Source organism: Neophocaena asiaeorientalis, unplaced genomic scaffold, assembly GCF_003031525.2.
Source record: "Neophocaena asiaeorientalis asiaeorientalis breed wild unplaced genomic scaffold, Neophocaena_asiaeorientalis_V1.1 scaffold308, whole genome shotgun sequence".
In the NCBI taxonomy this organism is placed as follows: domain Eukaryota; kingdom Metazoa; phylum Chordata; class Mammalia; order Artiodactyla; family Phocoenidae; genus Neophocaena; species Neophocaena asiaeorientalis.
Window position 1 is genome coordinate 1,607,276 of NW_020172768.1, and position 26,696 is coordinate 1,633,971.

Consider the following 26,696-nt stretch of genomic DNA (forward strand, 5'->3'; position numbering starts at 1 on the left):
ACTTCCGCCCGCCTGTTACCCAGCGCCCACGCGAACTCAACCGTGCCCCACCAGTTCCACACGCGTTTATAGGTCCCGCCCACACAGCGAGACAGAGCGGAAGTGACGAACCTCTGGAGCGCGAAACCCCGCCCCTCACGCCTTTCCTGTCTCCGGGAGGTGACACAAGCCCGGAAGAGGCAGATACAAGGCCGCTGAGAGGCGGGGCGGGGCGGGGCGGGGCGGGGCAGCCCCCTCCAAAGCGGCGGTTTACCGAAGGCGGTTCCTTTGGTGTCTGGTAGCTTGAATCCGTGGCGAACCGCGATCGATACTAGGCCGGTGCAGTCTCAGCAGGAGTGGGACTCTGAGGCTTGAGAAACAGGCTTTTCTTTGGTCCGGGACTCCCCGGCGTTCAGCGCTTCCCCCCATAACCGGACACCGATTATTCGGACTCTTTGCCTCAGACCCAGGTTCCCACCCCGCACCCTCCCAGCCCCCTTGCCCTCCGGCTGCTACGCTCTTTCCTCCCTTTCCCGCATCGCTTTGCCGCCACTGGCACAATCTTCGTTCTCTCATTCAGATTCTTGTTTCTCCCCCTTCTTGTCCCTGTTCCTTTCCGAGAGCGATCTTTAAACATTTGCTTCCTTTATTTCTTACCCCTTCTTTTCCCTTTGTTCCTTTTTCCTTCTCCAGTATCCTTGTCAGGCTACTGCCTCCTCCAAGGCTTCTCTCCTTTTCAGAAGCCTGTGGCATACGTGTGTTAGGGGGTTGAGCTTTTAAGGCGGCCGTTTGAAGATTTTAAGCTTTTCCTCTCTCCTAACCAGGAGTCATAGATGCCAGGAGGTATGGCCCCCATCAAGAAGCTTCGAAATACCACAAAGTTGCCCCTGGCTTTAAACCCCCAGAAGAGCAAGGACGTGTTGGCAGTGCTGGCTGAGAGGAACCAGGCTATAGTACCCGTTGGGGCATGGGTGGAGCCTGCCCCGCCAGATAGTTCAGCAGTCCCGGCATCTGTGAGTGTCAGTTTGATGCAAGTATGGTGGGGTTCTTCCTCCATCTTTCTTTTTATTAGCCTTCTCAAATCCCTGGTGCTCAGATAAGATGAACAGTCTGGGGATGCCGTTTTTATTCTGTCATAAATAGATATGTTCTTGCATTAGGATTATAGAACAAATATGTATCTGCCGAAACTTGCTGCAGCTTTAGTCGGCATAATCAAATATTTATTACCTATATATATTTCAGTTTGCTTTGCAGACCCTTGATTGCTTTCTATGCACAAGACATAGGCACTGTCTTCCAAACACTCTACAATGTAGTAGGGATGACGACCACAGTTAATGTAACATTGATTGCTTAAAGTTTATGGTAAATTTTGTAATGGAGATTCAGTAAGGTTCAGATGCAGTGGGAGAATAAAGGAGAAAGAGATTAATTCTGATTGGGAGTCTGAGAAAGTTTAACTGTAAATTCCATGAGGACAGGGATCTTGATGTTTTGTTCATTCCTGTACTGGCATATGGCAAGTCTTCAGGATATAATTGTTGAATGAGTAAATGAGGTAATATAGTTTGTGTTAATCCTTAAAGAATGGAAGTGCTGTAAGTACAGATGAAAGGGAAGAGCATTTCAGATGAAGGGAAACTTTTGCAAATTGACATACGTGCCTGTCAGACAACTCTCTTACGTAGCTATTAACACAGGAGGACAATTTTGTAAGATTTTTTTTTTTCCTTTTTGGTAAGAAGATTTTTGATTGTCTTTCACCAAACTGTGCTCCTTAGCTATTTGTTCATATATTATTGTGGTTCATTTATTATTATAAATACCACATTATATTTATAGTAAGTTGTTTACATATCTACTTTTCCTGATGGAGCATGCAGATATTTATGGAATGCACAAAATGTTTGAAGATCTTCAGAATGTATAGACAAGGTGCTGAACATGAGTTGAAAAGTATGAGGTGGGTTCTCTTAGTGGTCCTTCATCTCAGAGAAGAAATGAGACATGTTTCAAGTAAATGTTAAATAGCAGTGCAATGGCATGTATTCATTCATTTTATTTATGTCTGTAAGGATGTATATACATAAGCATTCATTTATTACTGTGCTATTTCCAGAAAGGATTTTGAGTCTGAGTAGTATATGATTAAGTGCTAAGACTATTATAGCACTTAACAAAGAAAGATATGGTTTTGAATTGATGTGACCCAGGAAAGTTTAATGAAGAATTTGGATAATCAGAAAGAAAGAGGATGATTCTCCAATTAAGGAGAATGGAGAGAGTAGGAAGTAAGCAAGATATATTTAGGATTTAAGGGTAGGTTAGATTGATTGCAGTGGAAGGCCTAGTAGGGGCATGGTGGTTGATAGGATTGTGGAAAATAGGAGTGGTAGGGAACCACAGGAAATTTTGGAGACGGGATTGACTTCATTCATTGTTTAATATTTACAGATTAATTTCATGATCAAATAGTGTTTTGATTAGATTAATTGCTTTAACATTTTTTTAAGTTCTATTTTTAAAAACTATTTATTTATTTATTTAACTTATTATTTTTGGCTGCGTTGGGTCTTCGTTGCCGCGTGTGGCTTTCTCTAGTTGTGGCGAGCAGGCTTCTCATTGCGGTGGCTTTTCTTGTTGTGGATCACAGGCTCTAGGCACACGGGCTTCAGTAGTTGTGGCACACGGGCTCAGTAGTTGTGGCTTGTGGGCTCTAGAGCACAGGCTCAGTAGTTGTAGCGCACGGGCTTAATTGCCCCGTGGCATGTGGGATCTTCCCCGACCAGGGCTCGAAACCGTGTCCCCTGCATTTGCAGGCGGGTTCTTAAGCACTGAGCAACCAGGGAAGTCCTGCTTTAACATTTTTAAAGGTGAAGGAGCGACTGGCTCCTGAGGGACAAATTGGGTTGTAATGGTAACAATTTAGGCATGAAGTATAGCACCAAGATTTTAGTGGTAAGTAATGTAGAGGGAAAGCCTTGAAAAGGGGATTGAAATGGAAATGAAAAGGGGTAAATGTAAGAAACATCCCAGAAGAATCAGTAAGATTTGGTACAAAGGTATTTTGGTATTTAAATTATTGACACCTGTTTTTAATTGTCCATATTATGATATCTTTATAATATCAATAGCATAAAAATATCTAAAAACGACCAAGATTTTCTGTGTTAAAAAGAATCATCACATGTTCCCATATATCAACTCAAAATATTAAAGTCTTGGAGCATGTGTAAACATGTCTTCTTTCCTTCATTTAAAAAATTCTGATCATTACCAGTCAAAGGCAATTTGATCAAGCATCTAATAGAACTCTTTATCACTTTAGCATATACAGCCTGGGGAATTCACTCTTATTAACAGACGTAGGTCTTGTCAGCTCAGAACTTCTAAAGCTTGGTTACCCTAAGATCATGTCTATGCTAAAGGGAAATGCCTAATTATTTTTGTCCTTAAGTTTCAAGGAGCCATCAAATAACTATAAATGCCATAGTTTGAGACTGCCCCTTAATTAAATTATCATCCAAGGGTACTGCTTTCCTATCAGCATATATAGCTATCGCATTGTTTTATAATTTATCTGATTATCTACTGTTGCGTAAGAAACCACTCTAAAACTTAATGGCATAAAGCAAACAATATTGTGTGTCAGAAATTTGCGCAGGACACAGTGGGGATGGCTTGTCTGCTCCACAGTGTCTGAGCCCTCAGTTGGGGTGACCCCAGTAGCTGATGATGTCTGGGACACCTTGACTGGATTCTGGCTGGTGGCTGGATTTCTTGGTTCTTCTTTATCTGGCATCTGCTGGGCTGTAATATCCCACATGGCTTTCTTACTCATATATCTGGCACTTGGGCTAGGCTGAGTAGAATGGCTGAGGGCTGGCTGGACATCTTCCTCTTTCCACATGGTCTCTCTGCTTGGCTAGTATGGGCTTCCCTAGGTGGAGGTTGCTTTATGACCTTGCCTGGGAAGTCATGGAGCCAACACTTGTGCCTCAGTCTATTGAGTATACAGTCAGACTACATTCAGTATGGGAGATGACTACACAAGAGCATATATACTGGGAGGCTTGATTCATTGGGGGCAGAAGGGGAGATCATCTTTGGAGACCTAGGACTATGTAATCTAACTATTAGTTCCACCATATATAAATTCTCTGAATGTATTCTTTGACTGTCCTGAGAAACACTTCATTCTATATTGCCCCTTGGATAGTCTATAGGGTGCAAAAAGGCTATGAAGAATTGGTTGTACAATTGAAACAGTACAGTTGTCCCTCAGTATCTGGAGGGGATTGGTTCCAGGAGCCCCCTCTTCCCCCACCTCCCCCACCTGCAGACACCAAAATTCACAGATGCTCAAGCAGTTGTATAAAATAGCATAGTATTTGCATATAACCTGTGTACATCCTCCTGTATATTTTAAATCACCTCTAGATTACTTACAATACCTAATACAATGTAGATGCTATGTAAATAGTTGCCTGTGCTTGGCATATTTAAGTTTTGCTTTTTTGGAACTTTCTGGAAAATTTTCTTTTCATCCATGGTTGGTTGAATCTGAGGATGAGGAACCTGTGGATACAGAGGACCGACTATTTATTTTTGTTTAACCCAGTATTTCTCAAGTTTATATGATTCTGGGAACCTCTTAACGTCCCATGGAACAAGTGTTTTCAGGTTCTGGTTGTCTTACATAATAATGTTGCTAAGAAAAATATGTTTCTATGGTACAATCTTATCTTTGGTTTACTCTTGAGATCCACAATTTGGAACCAGTCATGCACTTCAATAAGACGTTTGATAATCTCAAGGTGCAAGTAAAAGAGGGCAGACAGAGACAATGGGAGTAAAAGAAAGGCAGAATGGCTTAAATTTGTCTGGGTCTTGACTTAACTTGAGTCACTTGTTCAGGCTTTACTACATATATATCTACTTTGGAATTATTTTACTTAATTATTCATTGATATCTGTCTTGTACATTCTACTCCTATGGTACATACTCTTGTAGAATAGTTTATGGGATAGATTTCTTGGGAATTTTAATTTTAATTTAATTTAGTAGTTAAATTTTAATTTAGTAGTTAAATTTTAAATTTAATTTTAATTTAATTGGAACTTCAATTCATTTGATTTTGAGAATTTAATGACTGTCCGTGAAATAATTTGGGGCACCCCTCAGAATTAGAATTTGGAATCACTGCATTAGGAGAAGGGATAGATAGGAGGTATGATGATTTTATTTAATATGAAGATTCCTTATGGAAGAGAGACATAGTCAAGAGAAAAGCAGTACAGTACAGGGCATAAGTGTTGGAGTCAGAGAAACTTCTAGCTCTGCTACTTGTCAGCTATAGGATCTTGGGCTACTACTACAGAGTAATCCTTCTGAGCCCCATTTCCTCATTTTTAACATAAGAGGTAAGAATACCTAGCATTGGAGGTAGTTTTGAGGATTCATTGATACAAGGTAGTTAAAGGGTTTATCTCATAATAGATCTTTAATAATGGTAACTGCTGTTATTATAATCAGTTTGTTATTCAAAGCACTTAGAGGAGGCAAACAATGATCAAGGACTCAAATGTGATAAAATGTTCCAGATTGTTTAGAATGCTTTGGAATTAATCAATTATATAAATATTGAGTACCTTTGTATTCAAGGCTCTGTGTTGTATACCATAGGGGAAACAAAGGAGAATTAAATACATTTCCTGCCCTCAAAGAATTCGTAATCTAACGGAGGAGTTAAGTATTGTACTCAACGTTAATAAGAGTGAGAGGTACTAGATGGGTATTGGATGGTCTTGACTGAGTAGGCCTTTTCTAGACGGAGGTGGCAAGAAGGGCATGCTAGGTTAAAAATGAAGCCTAATTCTCATTTTATAATAAGACATAGTGGGTGAGTGGCGAGCAATCTGGTGTATCTGGACTATTTTACTCATTTTAGAAAATGTAACATAATGTAGGTTTGAATTGGTTCATTAAGAATTAATGAAGAAACTTTTAGTTCTCAGTACAATGAAAAATTAAGATTTGATTTGAGTGCTCACAGATTCCAATTTTTAGTTTGTGATTTGGTTTAAGTTCTTGGTACTCACTAGCTACGTCTAGATTATCAGCTCTGAACTCCTGTGATTTCTTTACTGTACGGGGAATTTTGGGTTGTAGAACTGAATTATTTTTTCAGGGCTGTATTCTGACTGCTTTGTGTTTACAACAGAGTCCTAATGGGCAAAACGAATGGGACATGTAAGTTTATTTTCTATCTTTCATCTTTAAAGACTTCAGCATATATGATTGAAGAAGAGCTAAGGGAACAGCTAAGAAAGAAACAAGAAGCTCTGAAGCGTTTTCAGAGACAAGTCAAACGCCGAGTAAATCAGCAAATTAGGCTGAGAAAAAAGCAACAACTTCAGAGGTCTTATGAAGACGTAAGTTCAAAAGTGAGCCTGAGTAAAGATTGAATGGGAAGTGTGTTTGTAATGAGAAATGCTATTAGGCAATGGCAGAATCACTTTCTTTTGATTCCAGGCTTCGCATAATCTGATTTACTAGTGAGGGCAGTAGATTGTATATAGAGAAACTGTTGTTTCTGTTTCCTGTGTTGTTCTGATTCCCTCTTTTGCTTTCACCAAATAGTTATAAACAATGTCAGAGTTTGGGGTTGGGGTTTGAATTCTGGCTTTGCTGCCTACTAACTTTGTGACCTTGGGCTAATTACTTAAATTCTCTCCACTATAGTTTCTTTATGTGTGAAATGGGGATATGATACTTGTTTCCCAGTGTTGTTTTGAGAATTAGATAATGTAAAATATTAGCACGTAGTAGGCGCCTGGTAAATGTTAGTTTCTTTGCCAGCTAAAGTTTTCCCCTCCTTCCCCCCAACCCCGGTTTTAAAGCTTTTGGGCTGCTGGTAGACATTATTGGAATGCACTTGACTGGGGGAAGCTCACTCTTTCTTCCTTTGTGTAGGCAGAAAAAGAAGGCTCTATAGCCATGCACTCTTCAGATCCAGCAAACTTAACTCTTAAAAGAACGAGTGTTTTCCCAAACCATTTGAATGCTGCTATTGGAAGTGCTAGGTTACCTCCTTCCAGGAAGCTCGAGGATGGAATAGAAGATAGAGAGAATCAGAATGAACTATTCCAACAACAAGCCCAGGCTGTAAGTACATATTCATTTTATTTTATGTCTCTGGTTTTTTTTAGGCTATGATGTAGAGATTAGGAGGTGTCACATTCAACTTTGCTTTTTATCACCTTCTCTTTTTTTTACCTTTGTAAAGTGGGGAATAGTGGGATGATGTTTATTTTTATATATATTTTAAATTTATATTTATTGGTCAGACGCTTAAGAATCATCTAAAGAAAGGTGCCAAAGTGTTAGAGTTCAAAACTTATTAGAAAGAGCTTTAGGTCAAAGAATGTAGATTTTTCAATTATACTGAAATTGTGTTATGGGGAAGTTACTCTCAGTTTGTGGCATATGGACAAAAGATTATTTTTGTTTCTTTTTTCTGTCCCTCAATCTGATTATCACCATAAATTGATCTATAAGTCAAGTAATAATATAGTAAACTCTAAATTAACATATTCAGAATTTTTTAATGTCACTTTTTAGTGACTCACTTTATATAATGAATATTTAAAAATTAACCACCATGAGTAGATTTATCCACTCAAATCACTTGATGCCATCTAATCAGTAACCCCCTCCACCCTGCATAATGTACCCAGGCTTTTGTCCAGTTGATCATATTCTTCAACTCTTCTGTGGGAATAATCCTTCATCTTATCATTTTAAAATGTAATCCTAGGGTTAGTGAGAGGAGAACAAAAATGTGGAAAATTATGATTATGTGAAAATAAAAGTTGTGCGATTGCTGACTTACTTTGTCATAAGTATGAAATACTTATTAAAAAGATTTTTCTCTCTGCCCAAACTATGACTTTTCTTGTCATTATTTGGTTTGTAGTGATCATTTTTATAATCGTTTTTGTTTTTAAGATTATGAACAGTTTACTGAGCAAATATTTATTGAGCCAGGCACCGCAGAAACTGCAAAGGATAGAACATTGACTGAGACAGAATAACAGTCCTTGCTTTCATGCTACTGGTAGCTATAAATTCCATTGTAGTGAGGACTTTACTTCATTTGTATGATACATGAATAGGACACATCAGTCCACAGATATTTGAATATACTGTGTTTGTTAACCATTGTAGGGATACTAATGTGTGAAATAGGACCTTTCATGGGTTTATATTTCCAGGTAGAGAAACAAAGTTGGTAGACCCCCAATCTATTAGATAATAATATGGAGATATTTGCTGCATTGTTGATAAATTTGTGCAGTGGAAATTCAAAATTTTTTTAATTCCAAGGAAATATTTGGGAAGAATTCCTGGAAGAGGTGGAATTGAGCTATGTATTTTGAATTGGTAAACTGAATTTAATTGGTAAATTCAAAAGAACTTTGAGATAGGAGGAATAGTAAAAAGTCTAGAATATGTAATGAGCTTAGTATTGGGTTGGCCAGAAAGTTCGTTCAGGTTTTTCTGTGACAGCTTCCAAAAACCCGAACAAACTTTCTGGCCAACCCACTATATTTGCTAATAAGTGATGGAACCTTTCTAATTGATAGTGTACAGGGTAACGCAACAGAAAATGAGGTTAGATGGGTAGGAAAAAATCATGTTATGAAAAGCCTTAAATGTTCCCCAAATCTAAAAAGTTTTTATACCGTTTTTTTCTTTCCTTTTTTTTTTTGGCTGTGCCTTGTGGCATGTGGGATCTTAGTTCCCCAACCAGGGATCGAACCCGTGCCCCCAGCCGTACAAGCGCGGAGTCCTAACCACTGGACAGCCAGGGAATTCCCAACCCTGTTTTTTTCTTAAAAGAAGATGCACTACTGAGGAATGTTCAGTGACTTAAACTACTTTAAGCCTGTAAACTTTTGCCCATTCAACACCATGACAATAGATGCTCAAATTTTTTTAATCTTACTGTTTTTGTTGCAGTTTCTATCCACTAGATGTCGCCAAGAACTAGACAATGAGGCAGAGTTCAAGCACTAGCTCCTTTGGGACAGTTTCAGGCAAACTGAGAGCTGGTCATCCCGTCTCTACATGTGTTCTCTCTTCTTTACTTATTTTTCTACTGTTAACTGGTATTTTCATCATCACAGCTCCAAAACTTTGGCATACCTGAGGCTCCTTTAGCCTCTTCTCTCCAGCTTAGGATCTTTTAGGTCCAGCTCCTGTCTCTGACTTTTTCTCTGAACACTTCCTTGTTCATTATGTAAGGTAAGGAATCTTTATTGGCCCATCCTGCCTTTTTGCATTAGGTCTAGGTTACTGGCCAGCCTCTAGCTTGGTACACCTACTTAAAGGTATATTGATGCACTACATTGGGGTTCATAGGCTATGATAAGGGCCTTATGTGAGTTTTTATGTGTATGGTATTTTGGGGGCTGTAGAAAAGTCTAACACACTGAAAAATCAATATGTTATCTTTTGCAAATAAACTATATTGTACTTGGATAGAATTCAACTTTGGGTAGATTTTGATGGCATTAACATACATTTAAATACATAGGTATTAGGCCTCCATGGCAGTACAAGAGGTGAAATTCTATAAATGTTAGATCTCATCTATAGTCTTTTCCCATGACCTACATGTTATTACCACATTGTTTCATTTATATAGTTCCATATAAATTCCTAATTGTCTGAATAAATTAAAAAGAACTGAAGAAAATATGAACAATGAGTGGGGAACAGTATCACAGTAGATATCTATATTTGTCAAATTTCATCCTACATATTTGTTTGAAGTTTTACATTTTAATGTATGATCAGTGTTTGCATTAGATTTTAAGATTTAAGTCTCAAAATTTGTTTATTTAAATCTCAAAATTTGTTTATATAGTACATTTTAATTTTATTGGTCAGAACTACTTTTGCTTATTGATAGCTGGGTTTTCTATGTAATTATATAATAATTTATTTCCATCAGGGAAGTTTTAAGTCTTGGTTAGCGATTCAGTGCCAGTCTTTGTTGATAACAACAGCTACAAAGGAATGAAAATTGTGTCTAAGCTTCTAGTACAGAAAAGACTTTTGGGGGAGTTCCCTGGCAGTCCAGTGGTTAGGACTCGGTACCATGGCCCTGGGTTCAATCCCTGGTTGGGGGACTATCACGCAAGCCGCATGGCACGGCCCCCCAAAAAGAAAAAGAAAAGACAAGACTTTCGGTCAAATTTTATGTTTTGAGTAGTTACAAACACAACATGTATATGTGTTTAAACTTACATATGTAAATGTATATGTGTATATATACACATACAAATGCATATATATACACACATATACTCACCAATATATGTAGTGATCACCATTATCTTACAATAAGAGGAACGTACTTCTCTGCCTGTTCATTTTACATAATTTGATTTTTACCATCCTCCTGTCTTCTGTGTTTTGTTTAGTGCTTATTAACATTAACTTTGGTCTTTGTATTAGTTTCCTGTGGCTGCTGTAACGAATTACCCCAAATTTAGTGGCTTAAAATGACAGAAACTTATTCTCTTACAGTTGTGGAGGCCAGAAGTCCAAAATCAGTTTCACTGAGTCAAAATCCAGGTGTCCGCAGATTCTAGGGAGAATTTGTTCCTTGACTCTTGAAGCTTTTGGTGTCTGCTGGCATTCCTTTGCTTGTGACCACATCAGACCCATCTCTGCCTCCATCTTCACATCACTTCTTCCATATGTCTGATCTTCCTCTACCTCTCTTATAAAAACACTTGTGATGGCATTTAGTGCCTGGATAATCCAGGATTATCTCCTCATCTCAAGATCCTTAACTTAATCACACGTGCAAAGGCCCTTTCTCCTTATAAAGTAACATTTCAGGGATTAAGACCTGATATCTTTGGGTGGCCATCATTCAGCCTACTACAGTCCTCATAGCAGGTCATTGAAAGGATCTTTGGGTTGATCTGATGAAGGGTTTTGGTAAAGACAGAAAAGCTGAACGTAATGTTTAGTCCAACTGCTGGAGCAGTTGAAATATCCTGCTTAAGGGACTAAAATCAATCTGCGACTAATAGAGGTTTGGACTTGATGGAAAATGAAGATTATGTACTCTTATTTTAAATCTGTTACAGCAAGTATTTTGCATCCTTGGTCACTTTATGCAGGGCAATAATGTCTACCACACTTGGCAAGGAGTAAAAGTAAGCACGTTCATGGCTTTGTATTTTTTCATAACTTCAACCGCAGATATACTATCTGTTTTTGCATTGTGATTAACTCTATCTTGACCCCTTTAGCCACTCTGCAGTAACCAAATTTAGAAGTCCCCCTCTTAGTAGAATAAAGAGTAATGTTTCAAGCTGATTTCTCTGGCTAGAGGTATAGACCTTCTAGAAACAAGGACAAAACAGAGGTGATAATGCTGTAAGGAAACCGGGCTGTTAGCAAGAGAGTGTTTTTATCTCTAGATCACTATTAGTAAATATCATAAAGTATTTGTAATTTATATCTGTAAATCACAGTCATTATTTCCCTTTAAGGGAGAAATGATGTCATTAAACTTTCATTGGATGGGTTAGAACTGGTCCTGGCTTTGCCATAATTTCACTGAGTAGTATAGGGATGTGCTTTTCTGTATTTTCCTTAAAGGAACATCCTATGCAGATATGTGAAATGTAAAATAGGCTGTGTGCTTCTCTGAAAAAGAAGTCAAAATAGATACTGACTGAAATTGCTAGGTAGAGATAAGGAATGAACACAAAATTAACATATTTAATATTAATTATCAATTGTTACCTAGAGTACCTGAAACAAATTGGTCTGTTGACAGATTTGAATTTGTACTCTAAATTAGGAAGGCTTCCTGGAAGAAGAGACATTTGAGAAAAGACTAAATAACTATAGTTTTCAAATGTTATGGGTGAAGAAGAGACTCATGTAAATAGGAAAAAAGGATTTTAGGGGGACTAGGAATAGAGAGTCTTCTTACGAGGAGTGATAAAAGTGATCAGGCATGCAAGGACCAGTTGAAGAAATAACTCTTTATTAAGAAGATGGATAGAAGGTAAGGAATGTGTCTGCTCAATAATTTACAAATTCAGACTTATAGGTTCTAATATTTTTGTGTACGTACTTAATATAAAGCCTACATTATTAAAAAACAATTTGAGTAACAGCACTTAAATCAAGTTATGAAATACGGTCTCTTAAGATAATGAAAATAATGTTGTAAATACACTTATCAGCAGATCAGAAAATCTCCTTTCCAAGTAATCCTCTGGTCTTAGGTCTGGCAATTTTTAATAATAGGGGCCTGTTTTCCTGTTGGAACACTTAGTGAATTTGGTATTAAGACTTTAGCCTGTTTTTCTTTTCTTTTTTCCCCCTTTCTTTGGCAGCTTAGTCAAACCATGAAAGAAGCACGTCACCGGCTGGCATCATTTAAAACTGTGAATAAAAAAAATGCATCGGTATTTCCAGATGATCAAAAGAAAAACTTTCCCACCCAAGAGGTAAATTAAATTCTAATGAGCTGTTTCTAAAGATACAGATAAAAAATAGGATAAAGATTAATTTACATCTCTACATTATTTAGACCTGAAAAATAATTGGAAATAACCTTAATTATCCAAAAGTAGGGAGCGGTTTAAAAGTTATGATATATTCGTTTATAGCTATTATCAAAAATATCATGCTTTCAAAGGGTATCTGAAGACTAGGGAAAGTGTCTGGGATATAAAGTTAAGTGGAAAAAGTAGGATATAAAATTAGATACAATGTAAGCTCAATTAAAAAATTCATTCCATAAATATTTATGGGATGTCTACGATTGCCAGGCATTGTTCTAGAAGCAGGACTTAATAGTGGTGAAAAGGTAGACAAGGAGCTCCTGTGTTAGTAGGGAAGCATATAATAAATAAGCAAATAAATACAAAATATAATTTCAAATGATAAATGCTATGAAAAAAATAAAGCAAAATATCTAGATGGGGAGAGAATGCTATGAGCACAGAGAAAGGCCTGGAAAGAAATGGCCCAAGAGGTTAATACTGATTATTTCTGGATAGTGTTATTACAGGTGATTTTTATTTTTTTCTCTTGGTTTTCTTTACTGTAGAAATTTTCCATAATGTATATATTTTATTTTTTAATCAGGAAGAAGTCAATACCATTATTTTTCAAAAAGAAAGAAATTCTTTTGATTCAAAATAAAGAATAAGTTTAGGGTGAATAATTGGAACCTAAATATGGAGTTAGACTTAAAAGAATATTTAAAGCTATGCTTGTAAAATTACATTGTTTTGGTGCCTCCTTATTTCCATGTTCACAAATTTGGATGTTAAACCCATGTATTTTCCTGTGTTTACTTAATTTTAGCATTAATTTCAAGTTTTGATGGGCAGCATCAGTAAATGGCTCATTAATTAGTCTTTTTTTACTCTTTTTTTTTTGGTACCATTAAGAACTCTGTCTCTTGCTTAGTTCTTTCTCAGTTTTGCTTCCTAATTGGTATTTTTTTACATTTTCCTAGATTACATATATGTTTATATTTTATTTTTGTATTTTCTCCTTAAGTATCTCTGTGCAACCATCAAAGACATTTGTCTCTTATATGTTTGCAGTTGGTAGAATACTAAGCTATAATACCTTCCTCTTCAGCGATAATTAAGAAATTTATAGTTAAATATAAAAAGCAAGTGGGCATGGGTGTGCCTACATATGGCATTCCATCTTAGATGCATTAAGTATGGTTACCTTTTTCTAGGATTGCCTTGTTGTGACTTAAGAGTCTTTTGAAACTAAATTCTTGACTTAGTTTCTTGACAATTTTCATACCTCTACCATGGATTTGGCAGTACTATAGTTTGGTCCATAAGACTGACTTCCCGGTACTGCTCAAAGGAGATGATTGGACACATTTTATTTAAACCAGAAAAAAAAAAAAAGGGTTATCAGAGCCTAGAGACTGATACTTCACATTGTGTGGAGCATGTTCAAATCTTTCAACTGATGTTTTTCCCAGAAAGAGTACTGTTCCTAGGCCTGACTGAAATAATTCTCCAGTAGAAGGGAGGAGGATTAAGTCTGAGATGACATCCTTGTGTAAACCAGTTTGATACGTCAAAGGTGCCATTTAAGTGTAATTCATTATGATGTTGATGGTGAATTCAGGCTAGCTGCTTGCTTCCAAAGAATGCATGTGTGTTTTTCAGGTAAAACATCACAAACAAATCTACTCCATATAATTGAGAATGATCTAAGAAATTAGTGAAATTTTTCTTATCAAGTATGTAGTCTTTCCCTCAAATCTGAACAGTTTTCTATCCATTCAGTTGTGTGAAGGAGGAAGCTGCCAGTCAGAAAGGAGAACAATCTATAACCCAGTTGAACTCTGGTTTCGTATTCTTGTTAGACTTATTTTGACTGACATCTGGTTGTTCCAGATTTAGAGATAAACGTAGAAGAGATATATTTGCCTTGCCCACTGTTAGATCACCAAGACAAAATTGTAAGCCTTCTGAAATTGTTACTGGCTAGGATAGGGGCAAATTATCATTTATAAAGTTAAAATATTCTCCTCCCAGGATCAGCTCCGTGCTTTGTGGCCACCTAGAGGGGTGGGATAGGGAGGGCGGGAGGGAGACGCAAGAGGGAGTGGGTATGGGGATATATGTATATGTATAGCTGATTCACTTTGTTATACAGCAGAAACTAACACAACAATGTAAAACAATTATACTCCAATAAAGATGTTAAAAAAAAATTCTCCTACCAGGAATTTCACTTCCATGTGTTTGATATGTAAGTGACTTGTTTGTATACTTGAAATAGAACTCAATATTCTGTATTAGACTACCATAACCTGCTAGGATTGCTCCAGATCTTTCACAAAAACTCAGCTTAGTGTCATGAGCATATTGCTTTCTCTAGACCATTTATATTTGTATTAATTTTTCTTTTTTTTCAGAAAGCACTTTGTAGGAAACCATCATTCACCAGGATAAATATAGGGATAAGAGGAGAAATGCCCTTTGAGGTCCATCAAGGTCTTTTAACTCTTGTAGATTACCAGAAATTTATGGAAGATCAGGTAGGGAAATGTAAAGAGTAGAGGAAAAAAGATGCCTTGTTAGAACTATCCACAGCTAATTAAGGATGGGTTTAAGTATTAAGATTATAATGCCCAATAGTTGTTTTTTTCGAACAGTTCTATTAAGCTATAATTCACATACCACACAATTCACCCACCTAAAGTGTACAGTTCAGAGGTTTTTGGTGTATTCACAGGGTTGTGTGACTGTCACCACAATCTAATTTAGAAGATTTTCTTCACCCCTGAAAGAAACCCCGTACCTGTTAACTGTCACTCCCCAGTCCCTCCCTGTCCCTACCCCCAGTACTAAGCAACCACTGAACTACTTTCTGTCTCTGTAGATTTGCTTATTCTGGGCATTTCATATAAATGGAATAATATAATATGGCGTCTTTTGTGACTGGCTTCTTTCACTTTGCATAATGTATTCAAAGTTCGTCCACATTGTAGCATGTATCAGTACATCAGTATGTCACACTTAGTGTATCTGTTCATCAGTTGATAGACATTTGTGTTGTTTCCATTTCTTACCTTTTATGAATAATTGTGCTGTAAGCAGTTTTTACATGTTTTTGTATGGACAGTCATTTCTCTGGTTGTGGAATTTCTGGGTCATGTTAACTCTATGTTTAATATTTTGAGGAACTGCCAAGGTGTTTTTTTTTTAATTTTTTAAAAATTAATTAATTTTAAAATTAATTTTGGCTGTGTTGGATCTTCATCACCGTGCGTGGGCTTTTCTCTAGTTGTGGTGAGCGGGGGCTACTCTTTGTTGCGGTGTGCAGGCTTCTCATTGCGGTGGCTTCTCTTGTTGCGGAGCACAGGCTCTAGGCACGCGGGCTTCAGTAGTTGTGGCTCGCGGGCTCTAGAGCACAGGCTCAATAGTTGTGGTGCACGGGCTTAGTTGCTCCACGGCGTGTGGGATCTTCCCAGATCAGGGATCGAACCTCTGTCCCCTGCATTGGCAGGCAGATTCTTATCCACTGTGCCACCAGGGAAGCCCCTGCCAAGGTGTTTTCCATCAACAATGTATGAGGGTTCCATTTTCTCCGCATCGTCTTCAAAACTTGTTATTGCCCATCTTTTTTATAGCCACCTTAGTGGGTGTGAAGTGGGATCTCTCCATACTTTTGATTTGTATTTTCCCAGTGACTGATCATCTTGAATATCTTTTCATGTGCTTATTGCCCATTTATATATCTCTCGTGGAGAAAATCTGTATTCAAATGTAGTGCCGTTTTTAAATTGAGTTGTCTTTTTATTATCAAGTTATAAGAATTCTTTATATGAATACAAGTCTCTTATCAGATACTTGATTGCTAGTATTTTCTCCCATTCTCTGGGTTGTCATTTAACTTTCTTAATGCTATCATTTGCAGCACAAAATTTTTAGTTTTGGTATAGTCTATTTTATCTGTTTTTCTTTTGCTGCTGTGCTTTTGGTGCAGTATCTGTTAAGCCATTGCTTAATCCTATGTCTTCTAAGAATTTTATAATTTTATCTCTCATATTTAGGTCTTTAATCCATTTTGAGTTAATTTTTATATATGGTGTGAGGAAGAGTTCTAACTTAATGCTTTTGCATGCATTCTTGTTTCTACCTGTAATAGATACATTTGGTTGTTTTTTTTTCTTTTCTTTTCCATTTTTGTTTGTGTGTTCTTTAGGAACCTGACACTGAGGAATCTTCATCTATTATGATAGATAAGAAAGGGAGAAAGAATTTGTCTTGGGGGGACCAGCAGGATCTCCTTTTTGAAGACAAGGATATACCTTTCAGCACAGTTCAGGTAAAGCAGACTGAAAGGAGATAGTATAATAGAAATTAAAGTAATTACGATTTGGACTAGAGATGCCAGTATTCTCGTACTGGTTTGAGACTGTAGATTTAGGTTCTATTGAGTTGAGCAAAGACGGTAATTTTGCATTTTATTTTAGTAATTTGTTTGACTACTGTATCCTTTTAAGATTATTTTAGGAATCTCGCAGAAAACCCAGTGTTGCTGCTGCTTGGCATTCTATATTTGATGTTTATGTTCACTTTTAGAAAGTACAATTCAAAAATCCATTATCTGCTGTGATGGAAGAGGAAGAGGTAAAGCAGTTACATCAGGATGTTCTGCCAGAAGCCCAGGATTATCTTCCAGAAGCCCCAGGTGACCTGCTGCAAACCCAGGGTGATTTGACAGGCGTCTGCAGTGTTGAGCTGGAAGCCCAGAGTGCTGAGCTGAGGCTCGGTACCCAGGATATCAAGCTGGAAGGCCAAGCTGCTGAGCCCGAAGCCCAGGCTGTTAAGACCAAAACTCAGAGTGTTATGCTGAAAGATCAGAGTGTTGAACTAGAAGATGGGAATATTGTTTTGGAAGTCCAAGATTGTCTACTCCAAAACCAGGCTTTTCTACCCACAGACCAGCATATTCTTCCCAAAGACCAGAATGTTCTACCCAAATGCCAGGACCAGGATTTTCTACCCACAGACCAGCATGTTCTTCTCAAAGACCAGAATGTTCAACCCAAATGCCAGGACCAGGATTTTCTACCCAGAGATCAGGTAAAATAGAGTGGAAAGGAGATATAACAAAAAGAAATAAGCTCTTTAAGGCTTGTAGTGGGATATGCAAGGACTATACTGCAGCTGATTTGGAGAGCCATAGTTGGAACAAAATAGTTCACTGATTGATTTATCAAATAAATGTCCAGGGTTCTTATTATGTGTTAAAATATTGTCAGCAGCATATTACCCCTGTCTGGACAATTTGCTTTTTAAAAAATTTTCTTCATTAGGGAAAGTATTTCTTGCAGCTGTCATCTGTTTTGAGAGTTGAAACATGGGAAAAAAGAGTGACCCACAAGTGTCCAACAGTATTTTTTACCCAGCTTCCAAGGTCAGCCCTCCACCAGAGATCAGGTAGACCAAGAGGAAGAAGAAAGGGATCAACAGAAAGTAAATTACTTAGGGTTGTGGCTGGGTTTATGGGAAATAGAGTATAGTGTGTTAATTTATTCTATAAGATGTTCAATTAAACTCTGACCTCAGTTAACTCCTGAATTCTCAGTGCAACCTAAAGTATTATTGATTTACCTGTCTTTCTTAACTGAACAATTGCTATTTTATATTTGTTCTTTTTTAGAAAGCAAATTTGAAGCCGCCAGCATCAGTTTTGATAGGTAGGAGTCGGGGAGAGGTGTTTCCTCTGGATGTCCATCAAGATCTTCTACACAGGCATCAAGATCAGGCCTTCATCAATGGCAAGGTAGAGCAGAAAAAGGAGAGGGACCATCAGGAACTGCATTGTTTGGGTTTAGTTTGGAACTTTCCAAGATTGTTCTTAGCTAGATTTCAAAAAGTATGGTTTTCTGTTTTATTCCATAATGTTTCACCTTATCTGGAGTTGAAAAAATTACTGTAAGGCTCCCAATAGAGCCTAGAATATTATTGCTATCATGTTACTGCCACTGAACAACTTACACTTTATGTTTTTTTCTCTCTTAGAAGGTACGCTTCAAGGAGTCATATTGTGATATGACAAATGAGAAAGGGAAAGAAGACTTTTCTCTGGCAGGTTATCAGTATCTGCCTCCTAAACGTCAGGACCAGGCCTTCATCAGAGATCAGGTAGAGCACAATCAGAAAGAGATAGAGAGGAAATAAAGTAACTGGATTTCATACATTTTCAACCACTGGTAATGTGAAATATAGAATCAGATCCTTGTTCGGTGAACTGTGTCAGTCAAATCAGTTCTGTCATTCAGAAGGATGATAAATCACATTCATATTCTTATTGTGGAATCAGATTATTTTAATTTACTAAGATTATGCTATAACTTTTGCTGAAGCCCACATTATTACCACAAACATACTGCCCTCACGTGAATATTATAGGAAGAATTAGCAGATCCTAAATTACTTAAAATTTGGGGGGGGGGTTGTCAGACTATTCTGTACATGTTTGGGGATTAAAAATTAAGATTTATAGAGTTGGGGTAAAAGTATAACATCCTTGTTCAAACCAAAATGTATCAGAATAGCCTCATCTGGTGCCATTTCCCTGGAGTTCTCACTGAAGCCTAGAGTATTAAGGTTAGCATGTTGCCCTGGTTAGACGACTTGTTTTCTGTTTTTGTTGTTTCTTTTGAACATGTTTCTGAAGCAACCGTCATCTTTTATGAGAGAAGAGAGAGAGAGAGAGATGAATTGACTCTGGGGTGTCATCAGAATGTTAAACCTAAAATGCAAGATCAAGCCTCCCCTAGAGAACAGGTAGAGCAGAATGCAGTGAGAGCGCTGTCTACTTTCTAAAAGAGTAACAGATGAAATTTCTTAAGATTTGGGCTGGAGCTTGCCAAGCTAGCTAGTATGTAGACTACATAGAATTAAAGCTTCTAGAGTTAGGCTAAGAGTATGATGTCTTCATTTATTTCAGAATGTGCCAGATCTAAAGAGTCCAGGTGAGAAAGCATACCTCTGTCATTTGGGTTAAATAAGAGACAGGTTTTATATAAAGTTGATTGGTTATCCGTAAATTGTTCTTCTTAAACTCAAGTCCTTCAGCAAATTTGCCTTTTGACATTTAGTCTTATACATACTGAAGGAATTCTACTCTTGGCCATCTGAAGCAGTACACGAAAGCCAGACATCAAATTTGCAAACCAGTTATGATGAAGGAAAAAACAAGCTGTTTGCCACTCAAAACTTCCTAGACTTCACCACTTCTAGTGTTTCTGCATGGAGTTATTGGGGACATCGAGTAGGAGTACTTTGGGAGATGACACAGCTTTTTTCCTGGCTTTACCTGAGAAAATGCTAGCAACATTATAAAAATATTGCCTTGTCGCCTTATCTTCTTCCAAATGTGTTGTTGAATAAAGAGTTGCCCCATGCAAAAAATGAAAAAGAAAAAAAGTGCCAGAATAATCTAGGATTTGCTTCAAAATACTCCAGGAAAGAAAGTGGGAGAAGAGATGGATGAAAAAACATGATGTTGCTGGGAGGGACAAATTGGGAGATTGGGATTGACATATCACACTACTCTATATAAAATAGCTAACTAACAAGGACCTACTGTAGAGCACAGGGAACTCTACTCAATATTCTGTAATGGCCTGTATGGAAAAGAATCTAAACAAGAGTGGATGTATGTACAACTGACTCACTTTGCTGTACACCTGAAACTAATACAACCTTGTAAAATCAACCATACTCCAATAAAAATTAAAAGAAAAAACAAAAACAAAAAACATGATGTTGCTAATTGTCGGTGCTGGGTGATAGGTATCTTGGGACTTATTATACTAATTTTTTCCCCACTTTTATGTATGTTTGGAAATTTTATATTAAACACACACATGCACACCTCTAATTGTTATATTACCTTCCCTAGTGTCATTATTTCAGAGTTGTCACTGTAACCTATAATTTTTGCTTAGACAATTAGTCTTAGACAATTACTTTTGTGTTTTGTTCTTCCTTTAGAACAAGTGTATCAAGCAGCCCTCATCTTTTGAGAAATGGGAGATTGAGAGACGAGTTGCTTCTGAAGTGCCATCGGTATGTTTCACCTGGTATTCAAGACCTAGCCTCTCCCAGAGAATAAGTAAAGCAGAATATAGGGAGAAGTAAGTAACAGAGAGTAAATTCCTTAGATTTTGGTTCAAGATTGACAGGGCAAAGTAGTCACTGTTTCAGGGGTTTAGTGTTAAGGTCAATAACAATTGGCAAAGATATAATGTCCTCCTGTTCTGTGACCATTCTGCCCTGTTAAAACTACTTCTGGCCTCTTCACTGAAGCTTTTACTATTGCCCTGGCATGATGCTACTGCTTGGACAATTGATGTTCAGTGTTTGTTTTCTTTTAGCACAGGAACTGTGGGCAGGCCTCACATAATATGACAGATGAGAGATGGAGAAAGGAGTTATTTCTGGAGCACCATGAATATGTTTTACACGAAATCCAGGATCCAGGCACCACCAGAGAGCAGGTAGAGCAGAGTATAGTAAAATGTAAGCAGCAGAAAGTCAGTTAGTTAGAGTTTGATATAGACTTGCCAGAGCTATGCTACCAACAACAACGATGATGCTGATAGTGTTATCTCTTATTAATATTATCAATAATGTTATTAATATTATTAAGACTAACAGCTTAAATTCATTAAGCATTTACCATAGCCAGAATGGTTCTAAAACTTTGTATCCATTGTCTCATTTAACTCTCACAATTACCCTGGGAGATGGATACTATTATTATCCTTGTTTTATGGATAGAGAAACTTAGGATTGCTTCGCAGATACAGTTAAGATCCATAGTAGTGGCAAGAAGTGTAATGTCTACTTTTATGCCGTAATATATTAGACTATTCTGACCTATTTAGATTACATCAGGGGTATCGCTGCAGCCTAAAGTATTTTTACTGCCATTATGTCACTGCTCACGCCATTTGGTGAATGCATTTGTATCTTTTAGAGCTTACGCTCCATACGGCAACCATCTGATGGAACAGCTGAAAGATGGCAAGCAGGTTTGCTTCCGGCTGGCCGTCAGCATCTTCCACCCAAGCACCAGAGAGAGGCTCCCAGCAGCAGACAGGTAAACCAAACTGTAGAGTATGAGCCCTGGAGTTTAGATAGGGTTGTGGGTCCTACTGAGCTAGGAGCAGTAAGGCTGAGCAAAACGCCGATTCTGGGTTTATTTCATAGTGTGTAAAACCTAAGATTATTCACCGAAGCCTAGGGTATTGTCAGGAGCGCTTGTTGCCTATTGGAAAAATTGTATTTTTTACATGTATGTTCTTTTATTAAAGGTGTATTTCTGGTGGCCCTTGTCTTCTATGGTGTGAGAGGGAAAGAAATAAGTGGTTTCTGGGGGGAGGGGGAGGGAGGATCTTTCACCAACAGCCAGGACTAGATCTCCATCAGTAACCTGGTAGAGCATAAGGTAGGATCACCAAGAAAGAAACTATTCAGAATTTGGGCTGGAGCTTGTTAGGGTTATATTGCCTAAGTTTTGGTGTATTGATTTAAGATCTATAGTTTTTCAAGAAAATGTCACAGTACGCTGGCCTACTAAGATTTTTCTATGACTTAACTGAAGTCTAGTTTATTCCCACTAGAATTTTACCATTGTCTGGATAATTTCTGACTTGTGGTTTCATGTTATTTTAAAGACAGAGCCTTCAGGCAACCAGTGTTGTTAGAATATATGAAAGAGATAAAGAGAAATTTCCTCTTGGCTCTTTTAAGAGAGCAGAAAGGAAAGGAGGCATAAAGGCAGAATTATGGATTTGGGCTGAGGTTTTTAGGACTGAACTGCAGGTCCTTTGTTATTTTTGGTTTGGGTCTCTTAAGATTGCTAAGGGAAGGCTGTCATGTTTTCTTCTGCATCGCCGTTTACATATCCTGAACTATGCTAGCCCCTTTTCTACTTCAGCTCTTCTGCTTTTTTTACCCCTCTGCTTGGATAGTCTTCTCCTTTTTCTTCACAAAGCTGGTCCCTTCTCATCCTTTACGTTTCAACTTAAATGTCACCTTTTTAGAAAAGACTGCTCTGACCACCTTATCAAGATTAACGTTATTAATATTATTAAGACTAACAGCTTAAATTCATTAAGCATTTACCATAGCCAGAATGGTTCTAAAACTTTGTATCCATTGTCTCATTTAACTCTCACAATTACCCTGGGAGATGGATACTATTATTATCCTTGTTTTATGGATAGAGAAACTTAGGATTGCTTCGCAGATACAGTTAAGATCCATAGTAGTGGCAAGAAGTGTAATGTCTACTTTTATGCCGTAATATATTAGACTATTCTGACCTATTTAGATTACATCAGGGGTATCGCTGCAGCCTAAAGTATTTTTACTGCCATTATGTCACTGCTCACGCCATTTGGTGAATGCATTTGTATCTTTTAGAGCTTATGCTCCATACGGCAACCCTCTTCTGTTTTTCCTCTGTCCCTGCATTCTGTTTGTTTCCTTCTCCATAAACAAGACAGTTTGTAATTATTTACTTATTTACATGACTTCCACTAGTCTATAAGCTTTATGAGGAGAGACACCACACTTGTTTTGTTTACCGGAGTGTGGACAGCATTTAACATGGTGTCTGGTACCTGCTGGTTTCTTGCTAAATTTGTTTAGAAAGAATTAGTCAATCAAACACTTATTGAGCACCTGTTTGATGTTAGCCATTGTTTAGGTTCTAAATATCAAAGATATAACTATGAACAAGACAGAGCACTCAAATTTCAGACAGTCTAAAGAAGAGAGACTGACAAATAAGCGATAATTCTGAAGCAACATAATTAGTGGTGGAGGATGCATAGGGCATTAGCTGAGCACAGAAGAGGGGTACCTAATCCTGACTGTTTAATTGAGGGTGCAGCTTTGGTAGTCAGAACCTCTTCTTCTTGTCCTTCTGCCATACCAGCCCTGAAAATCCTCAGCCCTGGATCAGTCCTTTCACCTTTTAGGCTCCCAAATAATCCAGCCTTATTGGAAAAAAGCTCTTTAATGGTGTAGGTTTATACACATTCATCCTTACGGTTTATAGTCACAGCTGGGTCCCCAGTGCTGCCTAGCTTTTTCCTTACTTGCCACTTGTCCGCTTCCTCACCTATGGCCCACACTGATCATTCTAACCCTTAAATACTCCTTAAAGTTCCTGCTGCACCCCCATACTCTCAGACTTTCGATAAAAGAAAAAATAGAAGCCATCATGCAATAACTCCCTTGACCATTTACTTTTTTGCCATTCTTACCTGTTCCTACTAATCTCAGAGGAAGAGATGTCTTTCTTTGGATCCATATTCTGGATTCTCTTGCCATCTTTTCTTCTGGGTCCAATTTTGAATATTATATTGTGAGACAGGTTTCTATTAAAATCCTCTGAATAATGTTGCATATTTTTGTTTGTTTTGGCAAGCAGTCAACCTGGTTAAATTCAGATTATACGTTCTTTCTCATCTTCTGTGAACAGTGGCTCCAATGTTAGTTCAGGTCTCAAAGCCTTCATTATACTTCTTTAAGTCCATCCCATGCATGCACAGCTCAGGGGTAATTCTGGGATGTGTGCCAGTTCATACACAGAATTAAGGAATCCACTTTTCTAACTCATGCATCTTTTTTTTTTGCGGTATGTGGGCTTCTCACTGTTGTGGCCTCTCCCGTTGTGGAGCACAGGCTCCGGACACGCAGGCTCATTGGCCATGGCTCACGGGCCCAGCCGCTCCGCGGCATGTGGGATCTTCCTGGACCGGGGCACGAACCCTTGTCTCCCGCATCGGCAGGCGGACTCCCAACCACTGCGCCACCAGGGAAGCCCTCATGCATTTTTTTAAAATTAATTTTTATTGGAGTATAGTTGATTTATAATGTATTTTATAATGTATTAGTTTCTGCTGTACAGCAAAGTGAATCAGTTATACGTATACACATATCTACTCTTTTTTTAGATTCTATTCCCATACAGGTCATTACAGAGTATTGAGTAGAGTTCTGAACTCACTCCTCTTGAGGATACCCGCTCCATATACTCTCCAGATACCAGGGGCCACATTTCCTGGAATTTTTAGTTACAGTCAGTGAGAGAGAGAGGCTCAGAGTGGGCTTACTCCTTGGCCAGTGCTGGAAGTCCAGTTTTTCTTACTTTTTTGAAAACAGAAAATTTCATTTTTATTATAGCAAAAGTAAATACAAATAAACAAAAAGAAAAAAACCCCCAAATTCCAGAGATAGCCACCATTAGCCTATTGCTATGTATTGTTTTCAGATTTTCTCTGTAACAAATAACTTTAAAAATAACAGCCTTATTGAAATATACAATCAATTCTCTTTATTCATAGTAGTTATGTCCTATAAAGTTGCCATAAACACTGAATTTTAGTGAATACTGGACCATTCATTGCTCAACTGTTTTGTGTGAATTTCTGTTTAAAGACACCTTGTTTAATTTGTGTTGTTGATTCATTAACATTGTAGTCAGGGCCAGTGTTACTATAGCTTGTGCCTGAACGAAGCTTGTCTAATATATGTAAATATTTTCTCCGTAAGGCACATCACAGCCTTCTTATGCTTAAGAACACTAGGTAATGCTTCAGCACTGTGCTTGAGGGATGTTTTAAACAGCAAAATCAACAAAAAAAGCACAAAAATGCAAAAACTTTTGCACCAAATGTACCTTGAAAAGGATACTTGTTTACAGTATGAAGGCCCAAAGGCAGAGCATCACCGTGTTCGACCTCAGCTTGCAATGTGTAAAACTGACGATTCAGATTTTTCACAGCTCTGTGCATGTCTGCAAGTGACCACAAAAGCACTGCGAGTATTCATTTTGTGATAACAAATACATTTTAACGAATAGGCAAATTCACAAATAATACAGGAGTATTCAAATAATGAGGATTGACTACTTTATATACCATACAAGTAACCCATTTAAAGTGTACAATTCAGTGTTTTTACTATATTCAAAGGGTTGTGCAGACTTTGCCACAATCGGTTTTAGAATATTTTCTTCACTCCCCAAAAGTCATACATACGTCCATTAGCACCCACTCGCTCCCTTTTTCCCCTCACCCCCATCCCCAGCCCTAGGCAACCACTAATCTACTTTCTGTCTCTATAGATTTGCCTGTTTTGGACATTTTATATAAATGGGATCGTGGAATGGCCTTTTGTCACTGACTTCTTTCACTTAGCGTAATGTTTTCAAAGTTCATTGACCTTGTAGCATGTAGTAGTACTTCATTCCTATTCATTGGATAATATTCCATTATATTCATATAGCACGTTTTATTTATCCATTCATCAGCTGATGGACATTTGGATTGTTTCCACTTCTTGACTGTCATGAATAATGCTGCTATGAACATTTGTTTATAAGTTTTTCTGTGATATGTGTTTCCATTTCCCTTGGGTATATACCTAGGAGGGAATTGCTGAGACTTATGGTAATCATATGCTTAACCTTTGAGGAACTGCCAAACTGGTTTCCAAAGTGGGTGCGCTATTTTTCATTCTCATTGGCAGTATTATGAGGGTTCCAATTTCTCCTCATCCTCACCAACACTTGTCATTGTCTGCCTTTTTAATTATAGTTCTCTTAATGGGTATGAAGTCGTATCTCACTGTGGTTTTGGTTTACATTTACTTGATGATTAATGATGAGCATCTCTTCACATGCTTATTGGCCATATGTATATCTTCTTTGGAAAATTATTAAATCCTCTGTGCAACTTGTAATTGGATTATTTATCTTCTAATTATTGAGTTATGTAAGTTCTTAATATATTCTACATACAGAACCCTTATTTGTTTTGTGATTTGCAGATGTTTTCTCCTATCCTGTGGGTTGTCTTTTCACTTTCTTGGTGGTTTCCTTTCCTTTGCAGCACAGAAATTTTTAATTTTGAAGTCCAGGTTACTTATCTTTTCGTGGCTTGTGCTTTTGGTGTCATATCTAAGAAACCGTTGCCTGATCCAAGGTCATGAAGATTTACTGCTGTGTGTTCCTCTAAGCATTTTATATCTCTTGCATTCTGCAAGGTCTTCAATCCACTTTGCATTAATTTTCTTATATG

General features: G+C 37.7%; 1 protein-coding gene across 4 annotated transcripts in view; it reads left to right on the forward strand.

Moving 5' to 3' along the window:
* Positions 1–263: 263 nt before the first annotated feature.
* CCDC15 (coiled-coil domain containing 15) overlaps positions 264–26,696 on the forward strand; it is a 56,274-nt gene continuing 29,841 nt past the window's right edge. For 2 of the 4 annotated variants that reach the window (XM_024740775.1, XM_024740776.1), the window contains exons 1-12: positions 264–449; positions 804–992; positions 6,268–6,417; positions 6,959–7,150; positions 12,421–12,534; positions 16,784–16,906; positions 17,164–17,667; positions 18,248–18,370; positions 18,610–18,732; positions 20,590–20,664; positions 20,973–21,095; positions 21,578–21,700. In XM_024740775.1, the coding sequence (XP_024596543.1) occupies positions 813–992; positions 6,268–6,417; positions 6,959–7,150; positions 12,421–12,534; positions 16,784–16,906; positions 17,164–17,667; positions 18,248–18,370; positions 18,610–18,732; positions 20,590–20,664; positions 20,973–21,095; positions 21,578–21,700 (1,830 nt within the window). In that variant the 5' untranslated portion in view covers positions 264–449; positions 804–812. The remainder of the gene's footprint in view (positions 450–803; positions 993–6,267; positions 6,418–6,958; positions 7,151–12,420; positions 12,535–16,783; positions 16,907–17,163; positions 17,668–18,247; positions 18,371–18,609; positions 18,733–20,589; positions 20,665–20,972; positions 21,096–21,577; positions 21,701–26,696) is intronic. The other 2 variants (XM_024740777.1, XM_024740778.1) reach the window with 2 other exon arrangements.